We start from the raw sequence: 21,626 nt of genomic DNA on the forward strand, positions 1-21,626 counted from the left end.
AAACAAGCGCAATACATACAGACACACAAAATTGGCGACTCTAAAATACCATTCATAAAAACAAAAAACAATACATATCAAATTAATACACATCAAATTTATGGTCCTATAAATATAGGGGTGTTTCCCTTTCGCCCGATCAACCGATCCAGTGAGTTTATGTTCTTACTAATCTAACACCCGCTGGTTAAAAGGGACAAAGAAATCCCATTAGGCCGATTGGCCGGTGGGCCGATTGGCCGGTGGGCCGATTGGCCGGTGGGCCGATTGACCGGTCAGCTTATCGGACGGACGGGATCCACCCGAATATCGCCTCATTAAATTGACGACTGTCAGCACAGATGGTCTAAAATGCCGCTTTTAGCATATCGGCTTAAAATGTAATATTGCTATTTGAAAATGTCCACTTAGGGAGCTTCTTCATGACGCAATCGGATATTGCATTCCATGGCGTAGATGTGCGATTTAAGGGTTACGCTTGACCATTCTTTGACGATGCCTTAAGTCGTAATCATAACTCATTATTTCATAGACATGTTATTTTTATTAATTCAAAAATGTACACTGCGTATTTACATAAATTATGTTTCGCCAAACTGCAAAAAAGTTTGTTGGCGAGCTTAAGCACCTAATACAATTTAAGCAGCTTATCTATACTTCTATATCAAGTCTATTCTAGCATTTATAATATTTTTTATTTATATTTATGTTTTGACAGTTTGTTAAAAGTACGATTAGGTTGTCATTTGTTCGGATATCCCTTGAATTGCACCGCGTCATGAGGAAGCTCGCTTACTATGGGTGGAAATTAAATGCTTCAATGTGGCCTTCTTATACCCCCAGTCCATTTTCCAGGTAAGTTTCGCACTAGGCTGTATAAAATATTTTATTTCCGTAAAACTAATGAAGCTATATCAACGGTGTAGAGAAATTTGCTAAAACATCTTCTTATGAAGATAGCTTTATTATATTTTTTGATGTCCACATTACAAACCTTGGCTATGCCTTGGGCCTCAAGCTGCGCCTGGTCATCGATTACCTCAAACTGCACCTTTGGTAATCGGTTACCTCAAACTGCACCTTTGGTAATCGGTTCCCTCAAACTGCACCTTTGGTAATCGGTTACCTCAAACTGCACCTTTGGTAATCGGTTACCTCAAACGGCACCTTTGGTAATCGATTACCTCAAATTACACCGTTGCTAATCGGTTAGTTTGTTCCCTGGATGAACAATGTGGTGTACTCCTGCTGTGAGACTCATAGAGCCACGTGCCCTCGGCCGTCGTACGCACCTGTAGTGGTGGGCGTGCATGGCCAGCAGGCTGGGCCGCTCCTTGTGCCGCAGGCGCTCCGAGGCCGGCAGCGCGCGCAGCAGCTGCGACGGGCAGGACCCCGACCTGGACATTACTGACGGTTCTCCACTGCCCAACTCTAACGCTTCCTTGTCCACTCTACCTTATCTCTTTCTCCACTCTACTCTTGCTATGTCACTTCTTTTTCTATGTTAATATGTCACTTCTCTCTCTATGTTACTAACTCATTTTTCTTTCCATGTTCTAACTCTTTACTAAGTTCTCTTGTCGTTATGTAACTAATACAACTACTGCTTCTATTTCTCCTATCATCTGTAACTAAGTCACGCCTCTTTATTACGTCACTAAAGTCTCTTTTCATTATATTTCCTAACTACCCACACTACCACTAAAATATTATAAGTAACTTATGCATTTTGGTAAAAACGCGAGAGAACTCTTCTTTTTCTCATGTCTCTTACTAAGGTACTTAATTATTAAACTTAAATAAACTACACCTTCCTTGTTATAACATTACTACCAAATATTACAGTATTCCCAAACACAACCTAAAAAGAAGCGACACAAACCCCGTGACAAACAATGGTGTACATTCTGGCAGACAACGCTTAGTTTTATTTAAATTTTACAGATCCATAAATAGCGCCGTCCTCCATGGCGCTTAGCGCAAGTAACAGACAGAGCTACTTTTAGTTTAGAACTGTCAAACTTCAACTATACTTCTCAAATCTCGAATTTTTGTTCAACAAAACACGGTTTAAAATTTGAATTTCGAAGATTAACATCTTGAATTATAATCTTTATAATATGGGTGTTATACACTGTAAAATGTCATAATTGTTTATGAATAATAGTTGGACTTAATATTTTTCATATAATCTTTACGAAGCATAAACTTGCGATGTGTTTCGAGAAGTGTATATTCCTTTTTAAATAAATAAATAATAAATAAAATGATTTATTTTATAAAATTGATTTGTACAATTTGGGTTTACAATTTTTTAAAATAAATTAAAAATATTTTTTTAAGAATAGCTTGATCACAAAGTCAGAACAGTTCATTTTATTGATGTCTCTTTCACACTAGGCCAGTATTATTATCTTTATCCTTCTAAACAAACAATCTCAAAGAAATATAGATTAGTTTGACAGTTCTAAAACTATACCTCTATTTCTCTCTTCTTCTCTTTTCTTTCTTTCTTTTGTTCTAAATCTCTTGTGCTAAGTTGCTCTATTTTTGGAGCTGTGAAACTAAAATGAAATTATGTTCGGCGCATCAGAATGTACGACTATTTTAAATTGACAGTAGCATGAAAGTGACAGGTCTCCCTTGGAGGTGGACAGTTACAGGATGTGAGCGACACACAAACGCAAACAAGACAGTGGTACCATAGACGGACTATAGACAAAGAGGACTGTCAATCACCATAACATAGATTAAACAGACCAAACCCAAGACGGTTTTTTTGGTATGTCTGCATTATTCCATGTATATGTACATTTTTTTGGTAAAAAAAAAGAACGGTAACTCTCCAATTCGTATCGGGCGCCGACCTCACCCCTCTGGGAGGTACTTATCTGAAAAGACCGTAAGGAGTAACAGGGATGGCGCGCGTACTGTGTCTCATTCGCACTTACACCTTAGACGGCACATGATAAATATGAGATTTTTGTATGGATTGTAGCCGTAGTAGAGAGGAAAACCTGATATATATATTTTTTAATATACTACTTGTCTCTAGTAGTATTAAATAGTAATTACGCGCTACTGGTGAAATGGCAAATGTCAATAACAACCGATTCCAAATAGTTAAATAATTTGTTAGCTACAGCTTTTAATAGATTTAAAAAAATGATAGCTGACGTTTTAAAGTATGACAACAATCATAGCTGTCAACGCCACCTACTTTCAATAAGAAATAAGAAAATATTATTTTCCCATACCGCGGACGGTAGCGCTCCTAGCAGATAAGCTACCGAAACCTATGTCGCGCTGGAAGAAAAGACATCTAGCTCTAAAGACTATTTTTTTAAATTATTTTTATAGTGATTGACTGTCCTCTAATATAGTTCGCCCATGGCGGTGCTATGTTAGCCCAAACGACGCTCTTTCACTAAAACATTTTGTTTCAATAGATTTATTTTTGTTGATTACAATACTTCTTAACTTTACAGTGAAAAAACATTAAGTCAAAGCCTGCGGCATAGGTTGAGCATCGCACGCGCCGCTACAAATGTCGCGGGGTGCCTGCGATCTTTGTCCTTCTTTTTCTTTTTTTTTTTTGACATGACTTATTGTAGATTTGCTGCAGATGGCATTAACTACTTGGCCGGAGCGATCTTTGTCGCGTGTAAATAATGTATAATATACTTTTTATATAGTGAAAGAGCGTTTTTAACGTACAATGTTAACACACACACATGCGGGATATGATGATGAATTTATTATAAAATTAAGATAATTTTTATCGGTTTTTATATTATTTTAATGTTTCATATTGTTTTTATTTTTTCTGTAAAATATAATTGATATTAAACTAATTACCTAGTTTGGTCAAAAAGCAGATAATTTTTGTGAATAATATATTTTCTTATCTACTTTTTGCCACTAATTTCGACTTTGAGTTTTAATTCATGTTTGGATCATAGATAATTGATATCACGTGGTTTCCAGGAACTGTGCCCGGTTAATTGCAATAGGCTCGCTCCCTATTACATGGAACTTAAACATAGCTGGCGAAGAGTGGGTGTATATAGGTACCACAACTCATGCAGGCTCTGCACGGAAACCGTGTTCGTCGTGAATTATATCGAGGGTTTCGACCAATAGACGCGAATACTATCTACGTGGATAGGTCTTGCATGGCTATTGGTCAACTCCCTCGATATAATTCGTGTCGCGCGGGGAATGACACGACCTTCGGGGATACAGGAGTTATGTTACTTTATGCCAATTTTTTTTTAATATTTTTTCTTTTTCCCTCACCTGACATGCACGGGATGCGGCGGCTGTACGAGCCCCAGCGAAGGCCCGGGCGAGGAGTCCTCAAACACTGGATTGTCCATGCTGTACGCGGGCGGCGGAGACTTGCACTTCTTCATCGCAGCTAGACGCTTCATCAGACTTACCCCGGTTGATATTGACGACTTATCTGACTTTGATTTTTCTTTTGACTGTGAAAGAAAAATAAAATACTTTACCCGATTCGAGCCCCACCAATAAGTTAGTATATGAATTTAAGTTAATAGGCTATATAGTGAAATGAGATACCTTTTACGAAACGTCAAAATGAAAGTTTTCTTTGGAGTTTGCATGGAAATACTGTTCTGTGACGTCATGAACAAAAGCGGTCAAACGTCGTACACGAAAATAAGTAGAAAAGTAAAATGAGATTGTTTTTTGATCATTTTAGATTGGCTCCTATTTCTAGATTAGCATGATATAATTTATCTTTGACCCAGTCAAATACCCTATTGCAATTCGCACCACGAGAAGAAAAATTTCAATATATTTTAATGGTGCCCAAGTGAAATTTTCAGATGGAATTTTCGTCGCAAAAGTATGGAACTGAAAATACTTTTTTTTTATTCAAAGTATGTGTTTTAATTATGTATGATAATTACGAGTATGTTACCTTATCAGATCTCGGTGTACTTTGTTGAGGCTGCGCTTGCGAAGAATTCCATGGATACGATAGTGGTTGAGCTGTGAAAAAGAGCACAGTAGTAGTTATTATTTATTTCGTTGCATTTATAAAGTTTCGGTAAATTTTATAACTGACCCGCATGTCAACTATTTGCTTCTTTAAAGTAGTTATTAATGAATACGGAATTTGTCAATTATGATTTACGATTCAAAGAAAAACCGACCTTTTTACTATATTACCGATTATTACTATACTGTGATCGTTATTGAATCATATACTGTTTGTCAAAAGTTTGACAACAAACCATGTTTTTTTGGCAAACAAAATGATGACTATAGTGCAGCAATAACGTCGATTTTTCTGAATTTTGATGTAATAGCGATTTGTCGTCATGAATACAGACCGGCGGGCGGCGGGCTGGCGGCTCGCGGTGGCGCGTCGGGCGGCGCGGAGGTCGGCGCGGCGGCGGGCGGCGCGCGGCTGGCCGCCGCCGGCGCCGACGGCTTCGTGGCCGGCGCCGCGCACGCGCCCGCCTGCTGCGGACCACGCCATATACAATAAGGAATTATACTACGTCACACCCCGGACACTTCATACAAAACACCTCGTTTTACACAGACACTACACATTGACGTTATCGTACACGCGCCTGTGTGTGACGTTTGACGCCCATACGATTGAAGACTAAGTAAGACCGGGGTGAGGCAAACCTAGCTCAGCCGCTGGCGGGGAGCGGTAAGTTACCGTTCTATACGTAGTATTATTCCTTGTTCTATGACTTCGTAAAGAACGGTAACTCCGCCCCCACCCCCTCTGAGACGTACAGTAACAGGGATAGCACGCGAACTATGTCTCATTCGCACTTACACCTTAGACGGTACATGATACATATGAGATTTTTTTTATGGAGTGTAGCCATAGTAGAGAAAGAAAACTGCTGGTGAGATGACAAATGGCAATAACAACTGAGCTTCCCCCCCCCCCCCCCCCCCCTGAATTCAGTCTTAAATGGCCGTAAGCCATTAAAGAGCAAGAGGGCGCGAGGACTATGTCTCGCTCACACGGAATGGAATTTTTGTATGGAGCGTGGTAAAAGGATATAATAGTGACCTTGTCATGCTTGTGCCTGTTGGCGGCGGGCGCCACGTAGTTCCCGGGGAACACGCCGCAGCGCTGCGAGCGCTCCGAGCACCCCTTGTACCAGCCGTCGCGACACCGCTCCGTCACCGTGTACATCGCTGCAAACAAACGTTTCTGTAGCTGGATACTTACTACATACTAGTAACCTACGACCCATGGGTGACCGGACCTATCAATCTTCAGATTAGGTAAGCGGACCCCGGAAAAAACGGAATAACGCTAGGGAGATGATGAACCTACCTCCGGCCAAGTAGTTAATGCCACCTGCGGCAAATCTACAATAAGTCACGTCAAAAAAAAAAAAAATCTATATAATATAGAAAAAATTCGTTGAAAGTCTCTCTTGTCACGTAGGTCAGCTGGAAGAAATCTCTTTGTTTAGAGATAAGCTTGCCTGTACTATCTGTTTTCTTTGTATGTTTCTTGTGTCTGTTTTATTGTGTACAAACAAATAAATTAATATATGTATGTATAGTATAGAGTATTTATTATATTAACTTTAGTTTTACTTTTAGGTATTTATTTATTTATTTTTTTTGTTGCACCATCCCGCATCCAAGTTGTAAATGTTTGTTTCCTTTTGTTGGTTGCCTGGAAGAAATTGCTCTAGAGCAATAAGGCCGCCCAAATTGTACTGTATTCATGTGTTATGTCTGATTGTTGAAATTCTAGTTCTGTGCAATAAAGTATATTTGATTTGATTTGATCTGATAAATTAATAAATAAATAAAAAATGATGAACCTACGACTGGACTGATTGGACCTGGGGGGTTAAAATCGCCACATCGGGGCAATTAATCTAAGAAAGCACTTATTATTGTATGCGCAAATGTCAAATTTCAATATTGCTTTCTTAGATGAATTGCTTCGATGTGGCCATTTTAACCACCCTGGACTGATGGTGGAGCATACCCTGCTGGACCTCGTATCACCCTTTATCCATACTTTCTCACCCTTTAAACCTTCCCTGGACCACGAGAAACTTTTCAAAATCAAAGTCATCCAAATCAGCCCAGGTGTTCTCGAGTTTTAGCGAAACAAACAAACAGCAATTGTTTTTTTATATTATGTAGAAGATTGAAGAAGGCTAATAACCTACGACTCTTGGGCCGATGGTAAGATTTACGGGCGTAAACTCAATTTTTAAATTGGTCACTATAATTACAATTAGTCACGTCTCACATGAAACTATTCAAAAGGAACGTTCGCGTTCTGTGTATCAATTGATATGCAAACTAATGAGTTTATTGTTTTTTTGTTTTGTGTAACTTTAGATTCTTATAGGGTGTGTATGTATGTGATGTATACCTCCTTTCTTGAGCTCGAGCTCGTCTGGTTTCTGCGGCTTGTACGGGTAGAGCGCGACGTAGGCGGCAGGCAGCGGGCGCTCGTTGCTGCGCGAGCGCCGGCGCCGCCGCTCCGCGCCGCGCTCAGGGCCCGCGTCCAGCAGGCTGGTGGCCAGGATCTCCGCTGAGTGCCTGGCCAAAAATTACAATATTTTTATTTTTTGAATAGTCACTGTAGTTCTGTGGTGTAGTCACTGTGGTCATGTGGTGTAGTCACTGTGATCCTGTGGTGTAGTCATTGTAGTCCTGTGGTGTAGTCATTGTGGTCCTGTGGTGTAGTCACAGTGGTCCTGTGGTGTAGTCACAGTGGACCTGTGGTGTAGTCACTGTGGTCCTGTGGTGTAGTCACAGTGATCCTGTGGTGTAGTCACAGTGATCCTGTGGTGTAGTCACAGTGGACCTGTGGTGTAGTCACAGTGGGCCTGTGGTGTAGTCACTGTGGTCCGATTTGCTTCTCAAACGGGGAGCGCCGGTTCGAACCACAACCACGATACCGGACTTGCGCCAGTGAATTATTAAGTTAGCAAGTGCAGTTTTCAGTAACACAGCCCGAACTTTATCGTGGGCGATACGGTTCAACCTATTACATTGGCCTAATAGAAAGGTCGGTCAAGTGCGAGTTGGTCTCGCGCACCGAGAGACCGATGTAACGCAGTGCAATGCGACGTTATAGAATATTTAGAAGACATTTCGACTTGTCTTTATGAGACTGTCCTGTGTTTGGTAAGGATTTTGTAGGCTTGTATCACCGGATTGTCCGAAAAAGTAAGATGATTCCGTGTTTTGGAGGGCACGTGAAGCCGTTTTTCTCGGCTATTAGCCGTAAGAAACGTCTCCACCAATCCGCAGTGGAGCAGCGGTGGTGGAATATGCTCCATACCCCCTCACGGTATGGAGCCTCGCGGACGTATATAGGCTGTTTTTGTTCAATTTACTACACTCCACTTGACTTTAATGAGAGACTTTCGTGGCTACGTTCCCCAAAAAAATATGTAGGTATAACTGGTAAATAAATGTAAATAATACCACGATAATCTCTCTTAGTTTCGATCAAAAACAACGTACCTGTTCTGAGACGAATGGTTCCCTTGCAAGTGCGATTGTGGCGTCAGACTGTGCCGTTTCTCCCTGTGATGATGGTCTCTGTGTGCCCGTACTAGGTATCCATCCTTCCCGTGCGACGGGGATAATGCCGCTTGAAGGCCCAGCCCGAAGTTTAGTAAAGAATCCGGGCCTGACCTCACGTTCTTTGATGATGATGGTACGTCCAACCTGTGTAATATACAGTCATGAACAATATCATGTACCCACTTTAGAACCCTGTCGCACTATCATGTTTGACATTTAATGAGACTTGCGGTTTAATTTGTCAAAAAAGTTAATGTGACATGGTTTTAAAGTGTATACATATGAGTAACGAAAAAAATAAACGACTACTTAATTGTGGTAAAATTAATTCAGATTTTTAGTTTTTGTTGCGGCGCGGTACTTACCTACCTACGTGTAATACCTACGTTGTTTATGCTGCTTAAAGCACAATATAGGACTGAAAATATTCACGAATTTTCCGCCACTTGATATCAACTCACAAATAATCCCCCAAAGTTTGTTAAAGTATGTATATTAGAAGTAGTAAAATTACTCGGGTTACACGTGCGACACGTTTTCCCCACCCCCTTTTCATCCCCTTAGGGGTTCATTTCCGGGATAAAAACTATCCTATGTTCTTACGTAGGTCTCAAACTTTCTCCATGCCAAATTTTATCTAAATTAGTTCAGCGGGTTAAGCGTGAAAAGGTGGCAGACAGACAAAGTTACTTTCAAATTTGTAATGTTAGTGTGGATGAGGCAGTATGTAACTAAGCACTTGGTTTGATGTCCTATTTGTGACAAATTTTGGACTGTACGCGTCAAATAAGCCGTTAGTAGTATAACTAAGTAAATCATACCTTTGCTCTGTTGATTCTTGATTCTCTTGACTTTGCGTGGAATTATTCGAAGCATTCAATTTTGGACTCTCAGCCGGCGGCAGACTAACATTCAAAGACGTATTAGTTGCTGTCGAACTCTCATTTAGACTGAGCACTCCCATAGAGGTGTTCAAAGAGGCGTCTAAGTTCTCCACACTAGCTTCCTCTTCCACGTGAGCCGATACCACCGTAGGATTCCTCTCAGTGTTATTATCAGGTGAAGAAGGTAAACTAGGCTCATTACTCTCACAAGTACTCGTATTAGAACTCGTATTCGGCGTGTTAGTTGACCCGCCGCCATTAGAAGGCGTGTTCATACTCGAACTGGAATCCGAACTAACATTGTTCGCGTTGAAATTCGCTACTGACACCGGGAAATGTTCCGATCTGACGTTTTGATATGTCGTTTCAACCTTCTGTACTGACGTCGTGTAGCTATCGAATTTGGCCGTTCGCAACCTGTCGTAGTTTTCACCGATTCTCGACACGCTTTGCAATCCCATCGTTCCTGAGGCTTTGTTGTGCATGTTAGTGAAATGTATTAGATCTAACGAGTGTTTTGTTTGTGTGGGTTCCATGATGTTTCTTGGTACGGCGGTAGTGGTTACTAGGGAGACGTGTTGGTTGACTGATGGTATGAGCACTTGTGGCTGGGTGGCGATGTGTGCGTGGTAGTTGGGGTGAGATTGGCTCATAGTGGCTATGTTCTGATAGTTGCCCTGGCCTGCAGCCGGAGTCGACATCGACATCTGTTGGTAGCGGTGAGCGTGCTGGAAGGAAAGGGAAACAACATGATAACTTGTATTGGTGACAAAAACTGTTTGTTACTTATAAAAATCGACTACTTGGGTGACTTATTCAAAGGTGATTATGAAGTATTACTACTGGAGACTCATTCCTGACGAGCCGTGGTAGCCCAGTTGGTAGAACGCTCGCCGCTCACTTTGAGGTCGCAGGTTCTAATCCAGCACAGGCATAAACTAATGATTGTCGAAATAGTTTTCTAATTCATGTTTGGATCATAAATGATTATCACGTCTCAGCGGTGAAGGAAAACATCGTGAGTAAACCCACATTCCCGAGAAATGCATTTTCGGAGGTATATGACCTAACGTGTATTGGGCTGGATTTCCCTGCGCGGGTTGGAAGGTCACACAGGCAGTCGCTTCTGTAAAAAACCGGACCTGTCGACTCATTCCTGGAGACCTCCACGCTCATCATGCTTCATGCATGTTCGCCAGTTTAGAGTACTCTTGACCTTTCTTTAACATCCTGTTTAAAACACATAATAACGGGTTCTTACCGCATTTAAATCAGGGATATGAGACTCCCGATATTTCGACACTGTTGCAAGTGCCATGATCACGGGATGACTGATGAGATTGGAGTGGAGTAGTGGGCAGACATATCTGTCTACCCTCTTCTTTACCGCTTGTTTTTAATGCATTTGGTATCGGAATGTTCGGAACCATCTAAACTCGCACCAAACTCCTGTTTATATTTAGTGTTAAGATTTAATAAATAACCACTGACCTGTGCGTGGCGCAGCTCGGCGTGCGCGGCGCGCGGCTCGGGCAGCGCGGGCACGGGCCGGCTCAGCGGGACGCTGCGCGGACCAATATTTATTTATTTATTGAGGATATCCAACAGCTTATTAATTAACTAAGAATAATTACAGTAAGTACAATGTTTGTTCGCCAATCACAGGATACCACAAATAAAACAAATTGTAGAACTTGATGAGAACAGAGGGGTCAAAATATATTATTAATATATTATTATTTATTTTCATTTTTTATATAATATATGCGGCAAACGAACAAACGGATCGCCTGACGTTTTATTTCAAAAATATTTTTTTTTTTATTTTGTAGGCAACACTTTGAACCGACAATTTTCACATAACGAAAGCTGGTGAAAAGAAGCTACAAAAAAAATATCATCAAAAGGCCCCTGGTTTTTAAAAGAAAGCATCTAGGGTCCCTGACAGTACCAGGGGTTGTACCTTATAGTGGAACCATTTAAGCGCCTTTTAGGAAAATCACATTCTGATTAGATTTTCTTCAACAAAACGTCCCACTGCTGCGACGTTTTGTTTTATACGTCCCACTGCTGCGGCCCGGGACCGACAATTACTATCCGAAACGCCTCTACCAACCCGCAGCGTGGTGGAGTATGCTTTATACCCTCTCCGGTTAATATAGTCTGTGGCAGACCCACCGGAATAGCTAGGTCCGCCTATACAACACAGATGGCGCTTATCCTGAAACGCACTAACGAAATTTACACAGCGCGACGCATATACAGGGTGTTAGTGACACCGATCGTCGATCCCTAGTCCACGGACCACAGTCCATCCTGCGGCTACTGGGGTAGTATGCTCAGTTCGGCACCATGATAACATCCTTTGGCGGTAGCACACCCTCTCGGGGCTACTCATGTTATGTATGTATGGAAACGATAATTACCTGCTCATTAGCTGCCTAGCCGCCTGGTTGAGTTCCACGAAGGCTATAGGAAAGATGCCGACCCGCTGGTCCAACCTGCCTTCTGCCCAATTCTCGTCCACACGTCTATGCACCGTTATAATTGCACCTGTAATATACATAGAAACGTATAATTAATTTCAACACTTTGCCGCATACACACATAGCAACACGCCTATGTATGTAGGCATGTATACAGGATGCTAGTGACATCGTATGGAAAAAGTCTGGAACTATGTTTTCCAACTAAATATTAATGTGTGTATATTTTAATGTTGTAAATGTATATGTGTGTCGTAGATTTTACTTAAATAAACTTTTATTATTATTATTAACTAAAATTAATTAAAAACAGCTAAAATCTTCATGAATTTTCCTACAGGAAATTCTACTTGATATCAACTCAGAATCATGGTCTGAGTCATCCCCCTTAGTATTCGTTATGATGTCACAAACAGCCTATATAGTCTTTTACACCACATCTCTCTCTTATCACACTGTTTCTCACTCTATACTCAACACCGCAGATGCTACGCAAAGACCTCATTTCTACTTTCATGCTTCTTCTGCCATACCCAACATTCACTACCGTACTTCGGCGTACGGAGTTAAAATATTATACAATACCTTTGTCAAAAGCCAAGCAACCTTCTTCGTCCGGCGCGGACATTCTGAAGTCGTACAACGCTTTGCATAGCGCCGTCGGCACCGGAAGGGGGACCATCACCTACAAACAAACAAAAGTTTAACTGCAGACACCTCCTAATTCTATTCTTAGGGTCACTTCACACCGAGACGCGACGGGACTCGATGATACTCGAAGAGGCCAATGATTTCACGCTGCTCCTCGCTGCGCCGCGATATGCCGCGAGACGTCGCAAGACGCATCGTAGACTCGCCGCGGGTGCAGTCTGCCATTTGCAAGCGCATGTGGCGTGTGCGTACACCAAGATCCCAGTCTATCATTATGTTTTCACTCGAGCACTCGACCGAACTGCACCAATTCTAAACGAAGTCTGAACGGAAATAGTAGACGCCTCGCGGCGTCGCGCGGCCTCACGAGACGCATCACGACCTCTACACGCCGCGCGTACTGACGATGCACCGCTGCGCCGCGATACGTCGCGCTACGCTGCGAGGCATCTCGAGGCGCAGCGCTGAGTAGTGCAACGTATTCTGAATTCTCAAAATGAAATGTTTATCGTTTTGTGTTGTAAATAAAGTATGTTTTGAGTTGCTCTATTCAAATGTACGCGCATCGTCGCGTCGCGTCGCGCAATGTAAAGTTTTGAGAGGGTTTACGTGTATTTCTATACGAAATCCATATAAATGTATCGTTTTGATGTTTCGCTGATATATCTCGTTTGACCAGGTTGTCCTCTGTGTGTAATTCAAGAGCATTCCTTCTTACCTGTACATAGGTAATGGGGAACATGCCAGTCCGACCAGAGCAGTCGCCCTGGTACCAGAATGCGTCTAGCTTCTTCTGCAGAAGAATCGTCTCGCCCTTCTTGAAGGATAAATCCCTGGAAAAGTAAAAAAAAAAAACAGGTTACCAAAGTGTAACTTAGTATTTGTGCGTGTGTGTGTGCGTGCGTGCGTGCGCGTGTGTGTGCGTGTGTATGTGTGCGCGTGCGTGCGGGCTTGCGTGTGTGCGTGCGTGCGTGCGTGTGTGTGTGTGGGTGAGTGTATGTGTGATATTTTATCCGTTTGTAACTGTCATATGTGTTATATTATTAGCGATAAAAATAAAAATCAACCTGATCCGTAAGTTCAAGAGCCTATTGCACTTTCGTGAGGAATGTCAATTGATGACTCAATAGAAATAGACGCATCAGTCATAATAGATAAATAGACAGAAAGTAATGTAGCGTTCCCACGGTCGCGAAATCGTATATATCATTAGTTCACATTCTATCGAGTTACGCGTGCTGTGTGAAATAAAACTGTATCAAGGTTACATGCAGATTGCAGATGTGCGTTATCAGATTACACTAGCATCTAAAAAGCAACAATGCTATTTGACATTTGTTTGCATTGCGCACTTACTTTTATATGCGCAAAAGTGCATTTTGTCTTTACTGGGCTGTGCACTGCAGTGGGACGTTTAAAAACTGTCTCATGTGCGTTGTGAGATCAATGACTGACCCCATCAACCCTGGTGTCAGGTTTACTATTGAGCCGCCAAATGCCCTTAACATGGCTCATTTAACGACTGCATACTTACTTAAGTAAATAATACCTACTATGTACGTAATATGTACCTTCCGATGCAATGTCTTAACCAAACTAGGGATCGCAAAGTGTTTTTTTTTTGTGATATGTCCCTACCGGGATTCGAACCCGGACTCTAAGGATCCTTAGCCAAACACTAGACCACAAAGGTCGTTATAGACTGTTTAATTACGTACCCAGGTTCCTTCGATATAAAGTCGTACATGGCTCGCGCGTACGGCGGCAGCTGTTTCTCCTTATGTGACTGCTGCGCGCCCTGCTGCGCCTGCGACGGCAATACACAAGTGTTAGCGATTGCGAAAATCTGATCGTATTAAAAAAACACTTCCTCTGCCAGCCCTACCATCAGCTTTCGCTTTATATACCGCGCGCGTTTATATTGGCTTCTAGATTATTCTTAATGCAATAATCTATATTCTATTATACAATTATATATACAAAACACAGACAATAACTTTCTTTATATTGCAATAGACTATCATTGCGTAGCACTTTCAACTTGTGTAATTAATATGCGAAGAACCAAACATTGCCATTCATTCCATTGCATTCATGACTGCAAATATTGCATACTTTCTGGAATTAGAATTAGGCCGGTCGTCGGTTACAATGACGTCACAAAACCGGCCAAGTGTGAGTCGGACTTGCGCCGCGCACGAAGAGTTCCTTAGGTTCCATTGACTAGGTAAACAACAGTAGGTACAGTCATGAGCAACATCATGTACCCACTTTAGAACCCTGTCGCACCATCATATTTGACATTTAATGAGGCTTATGGTGTAATTTGTCAGAAAAGTTAATGTGACATGGTTGCAAAGTGTATATATTAGTACTCGTGACCGTGCGTGCGGGCGGTACACACAATTCATATAGCCTACCTGAAAAGGGGCAAAAATAGCGCTGTTGTTGTGTGGGAGGCCCCCTTAAACATTTATTTTATTTTGTTTTTAGTATTTGTCGTTAAAGCGGCAACAGAAATACACAATTTGTGTTAAACTGTCTTACTATCGCGGTTCTTGAGAAAAAACCTGGTGACAGACAGAAGGACGGACAGACAGACAGCGAAGTCTTAATAATAGGGTCCCGTTTTTACCCTTTGGGTACAGAACCCGACTGATTTGATTAGTTGGAAATTAGCATATTATTTATAAGAGCTTTAACCACATGCTATAAGACCAGGCATGCTCAGAACTGACAGCTAGCATTTTTAAGGTTAGCCCAGCTGACGTCATCCGACCCTACGTTGCCATTTCGTAAAAAAATAATTACCCACGTCCAATGTTTTTAATTTACTTTGCAAGGAAATGTTGTACTTTTAATAAAAGATTTACGTAGTTTTAATGATTTTTGTAAACGTCACAAATAGTAGTAAATAAATACATTAGTAGGTTATTCACTTAATTTTCAATAATAAAATTCGCGTCTTTGTAATGTTGGAGATACCAATTGAATGGTAACACTCATGTCATCAATGGGCTAGCAATGGCGGCTTGTCATAGGATTGAGCATACCTGGTCTTCTTATACCATGCTTTACCTGAGAATGTCCACTCCTTAGCGTCCTCTGCCCAATTCCCAAGGGCTTCCTGGGCGCGGAGTTCTTCATCCCCTCGAGGATCCTCATGAGGAGCACGTTCGGCGGGAGCTCCTCCACCTTCGCCTCGACTAGGATCCTGCACTCCGGACATCGCAGCTCCTTGTGCGACTCCACTATCACCTGGAAAGATAATACCGGTACAATCAGAAACCAGAAATCATTTATTGGCTTAGGATAGGTAGGTACAGAGTCACTCTTCTTCTCCTATCGTGTGGGTAGTGAGGTGGATGACCAACCTCATAAACCCTGGTGTCAGGGTTATTATTGACCCGCCAAAAGCCCCTGACGTGACTCAAGTAACGACTACGTACTTACAGTAAGTAGTAACCAGGACGAACGGCTTAATGTGCCTTCCGAAGCACGGAACATCTTACTTCTGGACAATCAGGTGAACAGCCTGCAATGTCCTAACCAAACTAAGGATCGCAAAGTGATTTGTCGCCACCGGGATTCGAACCCGGGACCTCCGTGATCGTGAGCAGAACGCTCAACTTCTGGACCACGGAGGCTGTTACACACACACAGCACAGAGTCACAATATGGTATAAGTCAGTGTTAGAGAATCTCATCATCATCTCCGATTATCCCGTTTTTCAGAGGGTCCGCTTACCTAACCTGAAGATTCGTTCTTCTTAATAGTTACAATTCTATACTTGTGCGATGGGAAAATCCACTTGATATAAACTGGGAATAATGAGCTGAATCATCCCCCTAAGTATTCGCTACGATGTCACTTACACCCCGTAAATGTACGTACGGTCACGAGCATTAATATGGTATACACTTTGGTACCATGTCACATTAACTTTTTTGACAAATTGAACTGTAAGTCTCACTAAATGTCAAATATGTTAGTGCGACAGAGTCCTAAAGTGGGTACATTATATTGCTCATGACTGTACAGGTAGCCAAACGAGTACGTGCGGGTGTTAGTGACACCTCAACAAATATTGAGGGAATGATTCATGAATCCTGAGTTGATATCAAGTGAAATTTCCTGACCGAAAATTCATGAAAATTTGAGTGTTTTTCTAATTATTTTCAGTTCCATACTTTAGCGACGGATGTCACTAACACCCTATATACTATACACTTCTGCCTACCCCTTTAGGGAAATAAAAAAGCGGCCAAGTGCGAGTCAGCCTCGCCCATGAAGGGTTCCGTCACAGCAAGTAACATAATATAAAAGTTTTTCTTTCGTTCCTATACTTGAGTTGATTGAATGAAAAGTAAATTACGGTTTACGATTTATGATGTATTAAAAAAAAATACTTACTAGATCTGGTTCAAACCAATTTTCGTTGGTAGTTTGCATGCTAATCTACATCATATATTTTTTTAGTCTTATCCTCCTCTTATTATAGAAGTTACAGGGGCGGAGGGGGGGGACACACATTTTACCAATTTGGAAGTGTCTCTCGCGCAAACTATTCAGTTTAGAAAAAAATGATATTAGAAACCTCATTACCATTTTGGAAGACCTATCCATAGATAGCCCACACGTATGGGTTTGATTAAAATTAATTTTTTTTGAGTTTCAGTTCTATGTATGGGGACCCCCAAAATTTGTTTTTTTTTCTATCATTGCGTAAAAATCTTAATGCGGTTCACAGAATACACATATTTATCAAGTTTCAACAGTATAGCTATTATAGTTTCGGAGAAAAGTGGTTGTGACATACGGACAGACGGACGGACGGACAGACATGACGAATCCGTTCCGTTTTTTTGCCATTAGGCTACGGAACCCTAAAAAGGCGTGATTCTAAGTCAAGTTAATTTAGTTGAAGTTAGAACATTTCCACAATTTATACGTAGAAATGAGAAACTAGTAAACAAGACTGTATGTACCCATGTCTGATAATTATCAAGTTATATTATACAAACTGTCAGACATTGCGAGATAAAGTGATAATACTACATTATTACACAGTCGGACGGCTACTGACATAAAGTGTTTACAATAAGACTTGCGGACAAAAGATCTTTCATTTAGTGAGTCTTCTGATTCATCTCCTCGATTCAAGGAAGTAGGTGGGGCCAGGGAGGATTTACATTGTGAGTTCGGCCATAAAATAATGAATATTACCATGTATAGAACAATTCTCCGCCCCGCACCAATTCGCATCGGGCCCGACCTCACCCCCTGTAGGTCTTACTCGTTTTAAGGGTGTTGGGACCCTCCCTCAGCAACAGTAGATGGCATAAGTGTAGTGATCGAAATTATTATTTTTGTCATAGATAAACTAATCTAAATGAGCTCTACACCTTTTTGCCACACAATACAGGAATTAGCACCAATAATCTATTTTCATGCATTGGTATTGTATTGTGCAAGCTGATTTGACAGTTTAGCCCGTCTAATGAAAACTAACAGTGCCGAGTGCGCGTGCGCGACACGCCATGACTCATGATCGTAACGACACCACTTGTTTATAGCGGAGGTCATTACAGTATAGGAACTTACATCACTTTATATCCCATCTGCATTTAACACTACAGTGACACTGTTTATGTACGTACATCACGTAACATAGACAGTCAATACCCGTCCCACTGCTGGGCACAGGCCTTCCCTCTGTCAACGGTATGGAGCATACCTCACGCTGCCTGCGTGTGCGCACCGTGATAAAATTAACGATCGATTCAATAAATATTGTAAGTTTGATTTTTTTCCTAACATGTGTGCCAGATTTTGTCCGTATTTTGACAGGACGACATGACTTATTTGGGTTCACATATTAGCACCAATCGACAAAAAGACCATCGTCAGAAGCGACAAAATTACCTTGACAAAATTTTATCACTTTGCGCATGTTAGTACAGTGCGGTCGGTGGAGATGTTTGGGCCAGTACAGGCCATCGGGCCCTGACAGTCAAAGGGCAATGTCCTGTGGAATCGAACCCGGATATACAGCTAGACCACTAAGAGAGGTAGTTTAAAATATTACGCTTTACTTTAATACCGGAGTTTTTCAAGCTTTGAATCCTTTATAACGTAATTATTTAACTTCATGGAACTATAAAGAGTAGTAAACTTACATACTTAATTTAATTGTATAGTGGGTTGTTTATTGCAAGCTACGCTATTAACTGAGCAATGCATCATTTAATTTTATTAATGTATAACTACGCGGTTTTATCATCTCTTTATTAGACTTAAATGGGATTGGGACGGTCATGTTTGTCGCATGCACCCTGAGCGGTGGCTACGGATCGTCAATCCGTCACACATTGGCTGCCTAATGACGGGTATACGCGACGTGGTAGACCTCGGAAGAGATGGCGTGACGACTTGGACGCTTGCCGGAGTACGCACAGGACCACGAACAAAGGAAAAGAGTAGGCATTTGCCTAGCACGCACGTTTCATGTACATCACAAAGCATGTCGCCGAAGTCGACAAGCATCACACACGTCGTGAATCTTCTTCTTCTTCTTCTAATCCTTTTATCCCCTGTTGGGGCGTCGTGTATAACATGATGAACTATAAATTAGACCATGTGCTAGTAATTAACCGATAAAAATAAATACTCGTATTTATCTTAAGACAAAAAAAGCTAGAATAATTATTATAAGGATAGCTGGTAATACAAGTTACGAAACCTTGTATTAGACAATATTAAAGTCACAATGAAAGATAGTCTTTGTCATAAAAACACAAATAATGTGATAAACAGAAGACCAGACAAATTAAAAATAAAATCAGGCTCCGCAGCATACGTTACGCTATCGACGTATAAGCGACAAATAACATGCGCTTCAACGAACTTACGGCATTTATGTACGTACGTGGGTTAGGTACACTGTTCTATGTGGACGCGGCAAATTATCGCAGGCATCCACCACTAAGCGTTGTCTATATCTACGTAAATATCACACGCCGGTCGCAGGATAACTTTACAGTGCGATATTCGTCGCGTCTACATCGTCAGTGTAAAGTGTCGTGGGGGGTGATAGTCTATTCTAGTCTACGAGATATCTCGAAAGGTCATAGGTAACTTATTTGAGTGAGCATTTTTCAAAGGTTAAACGTACGAAAGGTCAAAAGTGTCAATCTTGAAGTGTCTCTAATACAATTCGGATCAAAATTATTGTTTTATTATTCGTTGGATCCTTTGACAATGTTCTAAAAAAGTGAGTAACTTAAGTCTTCTTCTACTGTCGTGTGGGTTGTGAGATGGATTACCAACACCAGGGTCATACTCAAAAACAAAAAAATATTCAAAAAAAAAAATAAAAGAAAAAATAAGAGGTATAAAGATGTAATAGATAAAGATGCTTGACATGTGCATCTTTATCTATTACATCTTTATACCTCTGCCTATTGATTATATTTTTGAATATTTTTTACCCGAGCAATGAGGATATAGGTAATTACAACGTTAAATCTCGACATCGCCATTGAAGCTTTACCGTCACCCCAAACATACGACTCCCTATTTACACGGGTTAATTTAATTATATCAGACATCAGGAAAAAATCAAAACAAAAAAATACTTTAGCCTAAAAATACACAGTTCATTGACCTTTATAATTTACTTATAATTATTTCTAAACGTAACATGTGTTGATATAGATACCTACGGATATAAAAAGCTTTCTATGATTTTAATGAACTCGATGATAGACGATGCCTCCCACAACGTTATGCTTTAGTTACTCTTTATCAAGTTACAAAAAGGACTAATAATTAGCTAGTAGGTGGTTCACGGGTACTGAATAATAAATTCACATGTCAGACAAAAAGCCAGTCAAGGGCGAGTCCAACTCCCGCACCGAGGGTTCCGTACAAACTGCCGTAAATTGACAACGATATTTTTCTTTGTGATGGAACAACAAATCAACGATTTTCGGAATTTTCCTTTACTTATACTGTAAGATCTTCCTTCTTTCCAAATTTCATGATTCTAGGTCTAAGGGTTTTGATTCCCATATACAGGATGTAAGTGACAACGTAACGAATACTGAGGGGGATGATTTAGACCATGATTATGAGTTAATATCAAGTGGAATTTTCCGTCGCTAAATTCATATTTTTCTAGTATTTTTTTAAATTATTTTTATTTCTATACTTTGAACCGGCGTGCATGTATGAAGCGATTGATGAATGTGGAGGAAGCAAGAGAAGTGTGTCAAGATCGAAGCAAATGGAATTCTATAGTCTCTGCTTACCCCGGTGGGAAATATGCGTGAGTTTATGTATGTATGTGTATGTGTCTATACTTTTGCGATGGAAAATTCCACTTGCTATTAACTAAGAATAATGAGCTGAATCATCCCTCAAAGTTTTCGTTGCGATGTAACTAAAACCCTGTATTATAGCCCCATACGGGACCTCCGGATCGGGAGCCTAACGCTCAACTACTGGCCCACGGAGGCCGTTCTTTCCCTTCGTTCACTATGGTATTGGTAAAGGCCTATTAAGTATTTCATCACACAACGGTCTGTGTCAATTGCATCCTCTTCCCGTCTCCGTCGTCATCCGGCCTCGCCGACGGAACACTGGGGCTATAATGAAAACCTTCGACACTGTTATTGTTTGGTAACTTATACTTAATCAATTAAGCAACACATTTCTTGATAAACAATTCTGCAAGTTAGCCGTCTTCTTGCGTAATGTCGCTAAGTCGTAACCCTAAAAAAAATTTCGTTTTGGAAAATCTTATCTCGTGTGGGTTGTGAGGTGAATTACCAACCTCATCAACCATGGTGTCACGGTTACTATTGAGCCGCCAAAGGCCCCTGACATGACTCATGTAACTTACTTACATCAGTAAGTAGTAACCGGGGCCAACGGCTTAACGTGCCTTCCGTAGCACGGATCATCTTACTTTCGGACAATCAGGTGATCAGCCTGTAATGTCATGACCGAACTAGGGATCACAAAGTA

General features: G+C 41.1%; 1 protein-coding gene across 1 annotated transcript in view; it reads right to left on the minus strand.

Moving 5' to 3' along the window:
* The window catches only part of LOC126375401 (E3 ubiquitin-protein ligase SH3RF1), a 43,901-nt gene that overhangs the window by 6,481 nt on the left and 15,794 nt on the right, over window positions 1–21,626 (minus strand). Inside the window, exons 3-16 of the mRNA XM_050022308.1 lie at window positions 15,674–15,853; window positions 14,314–14,402; window positions 13,314–13,428; window positions 12,530–12,629; window positions 11,885–12,011; window positions 10,950–11,022; window positions 9,396–10,186; window positions 8,512–8,718; window positions 7,409–7,578; window positions 6,071–6,198; window positions 5,364–5,496; window positions 4,949–5,019; window positions 4,300–4,487; window positions 1,293–1,397 (exon numbers count right to left, since the gene is read on the minus strand). Coding sequence (XP_049878265.1) covers window positions 1,293–1,397; window positions 4,300–4,487; window positions 4,949–5,019; window positions 5,364–5,496; window positions 6,071–6,198; window positions 7,409–7,578; window positions 8,512–8,718; window positions 9,396–10,186; window positions 10,950–11,022; window positions 11,885–12,011; window positions 12,530–12,629; window positions 13,314–13,428; window positions 14,314–14,402; window positions 15,674–15,853 — 2,477 coding nt within the window. The remainder of the gene's footprint in view (window positions 1–1,292; window positions 1,398–4,299; window positions 4,488–4,948; window positions 5,020–5,363; window positions 5,497–6,070; window positions 6,199–7,408; window positions 7,579–8,511; window positions 8,719–9,395; window positions 10,187–10,949; window positions 11,023–11,884; window positions 12,012–12,529; window positions 12,630–13,313; window positions 13,429–14,313; window positions 14,403–15,673; window positions 15,854–21,626) is intronic.

This window comes from Pectinophora gossypiella, chromosome 19 (assembly GCF_024362695.1).
Source record: "Pectinophora gossypiella chromosome 19, ilPecGoss1.1, whole genome shotgun sequence".
Taxonomy (NCBI): domain Eukaryota; kingdom Metazoa; phylum Arthropoda; class Insecta; order Lepidoptera; family Gelechiidae; genus Pectinophora; species Pectinophora gossypiella.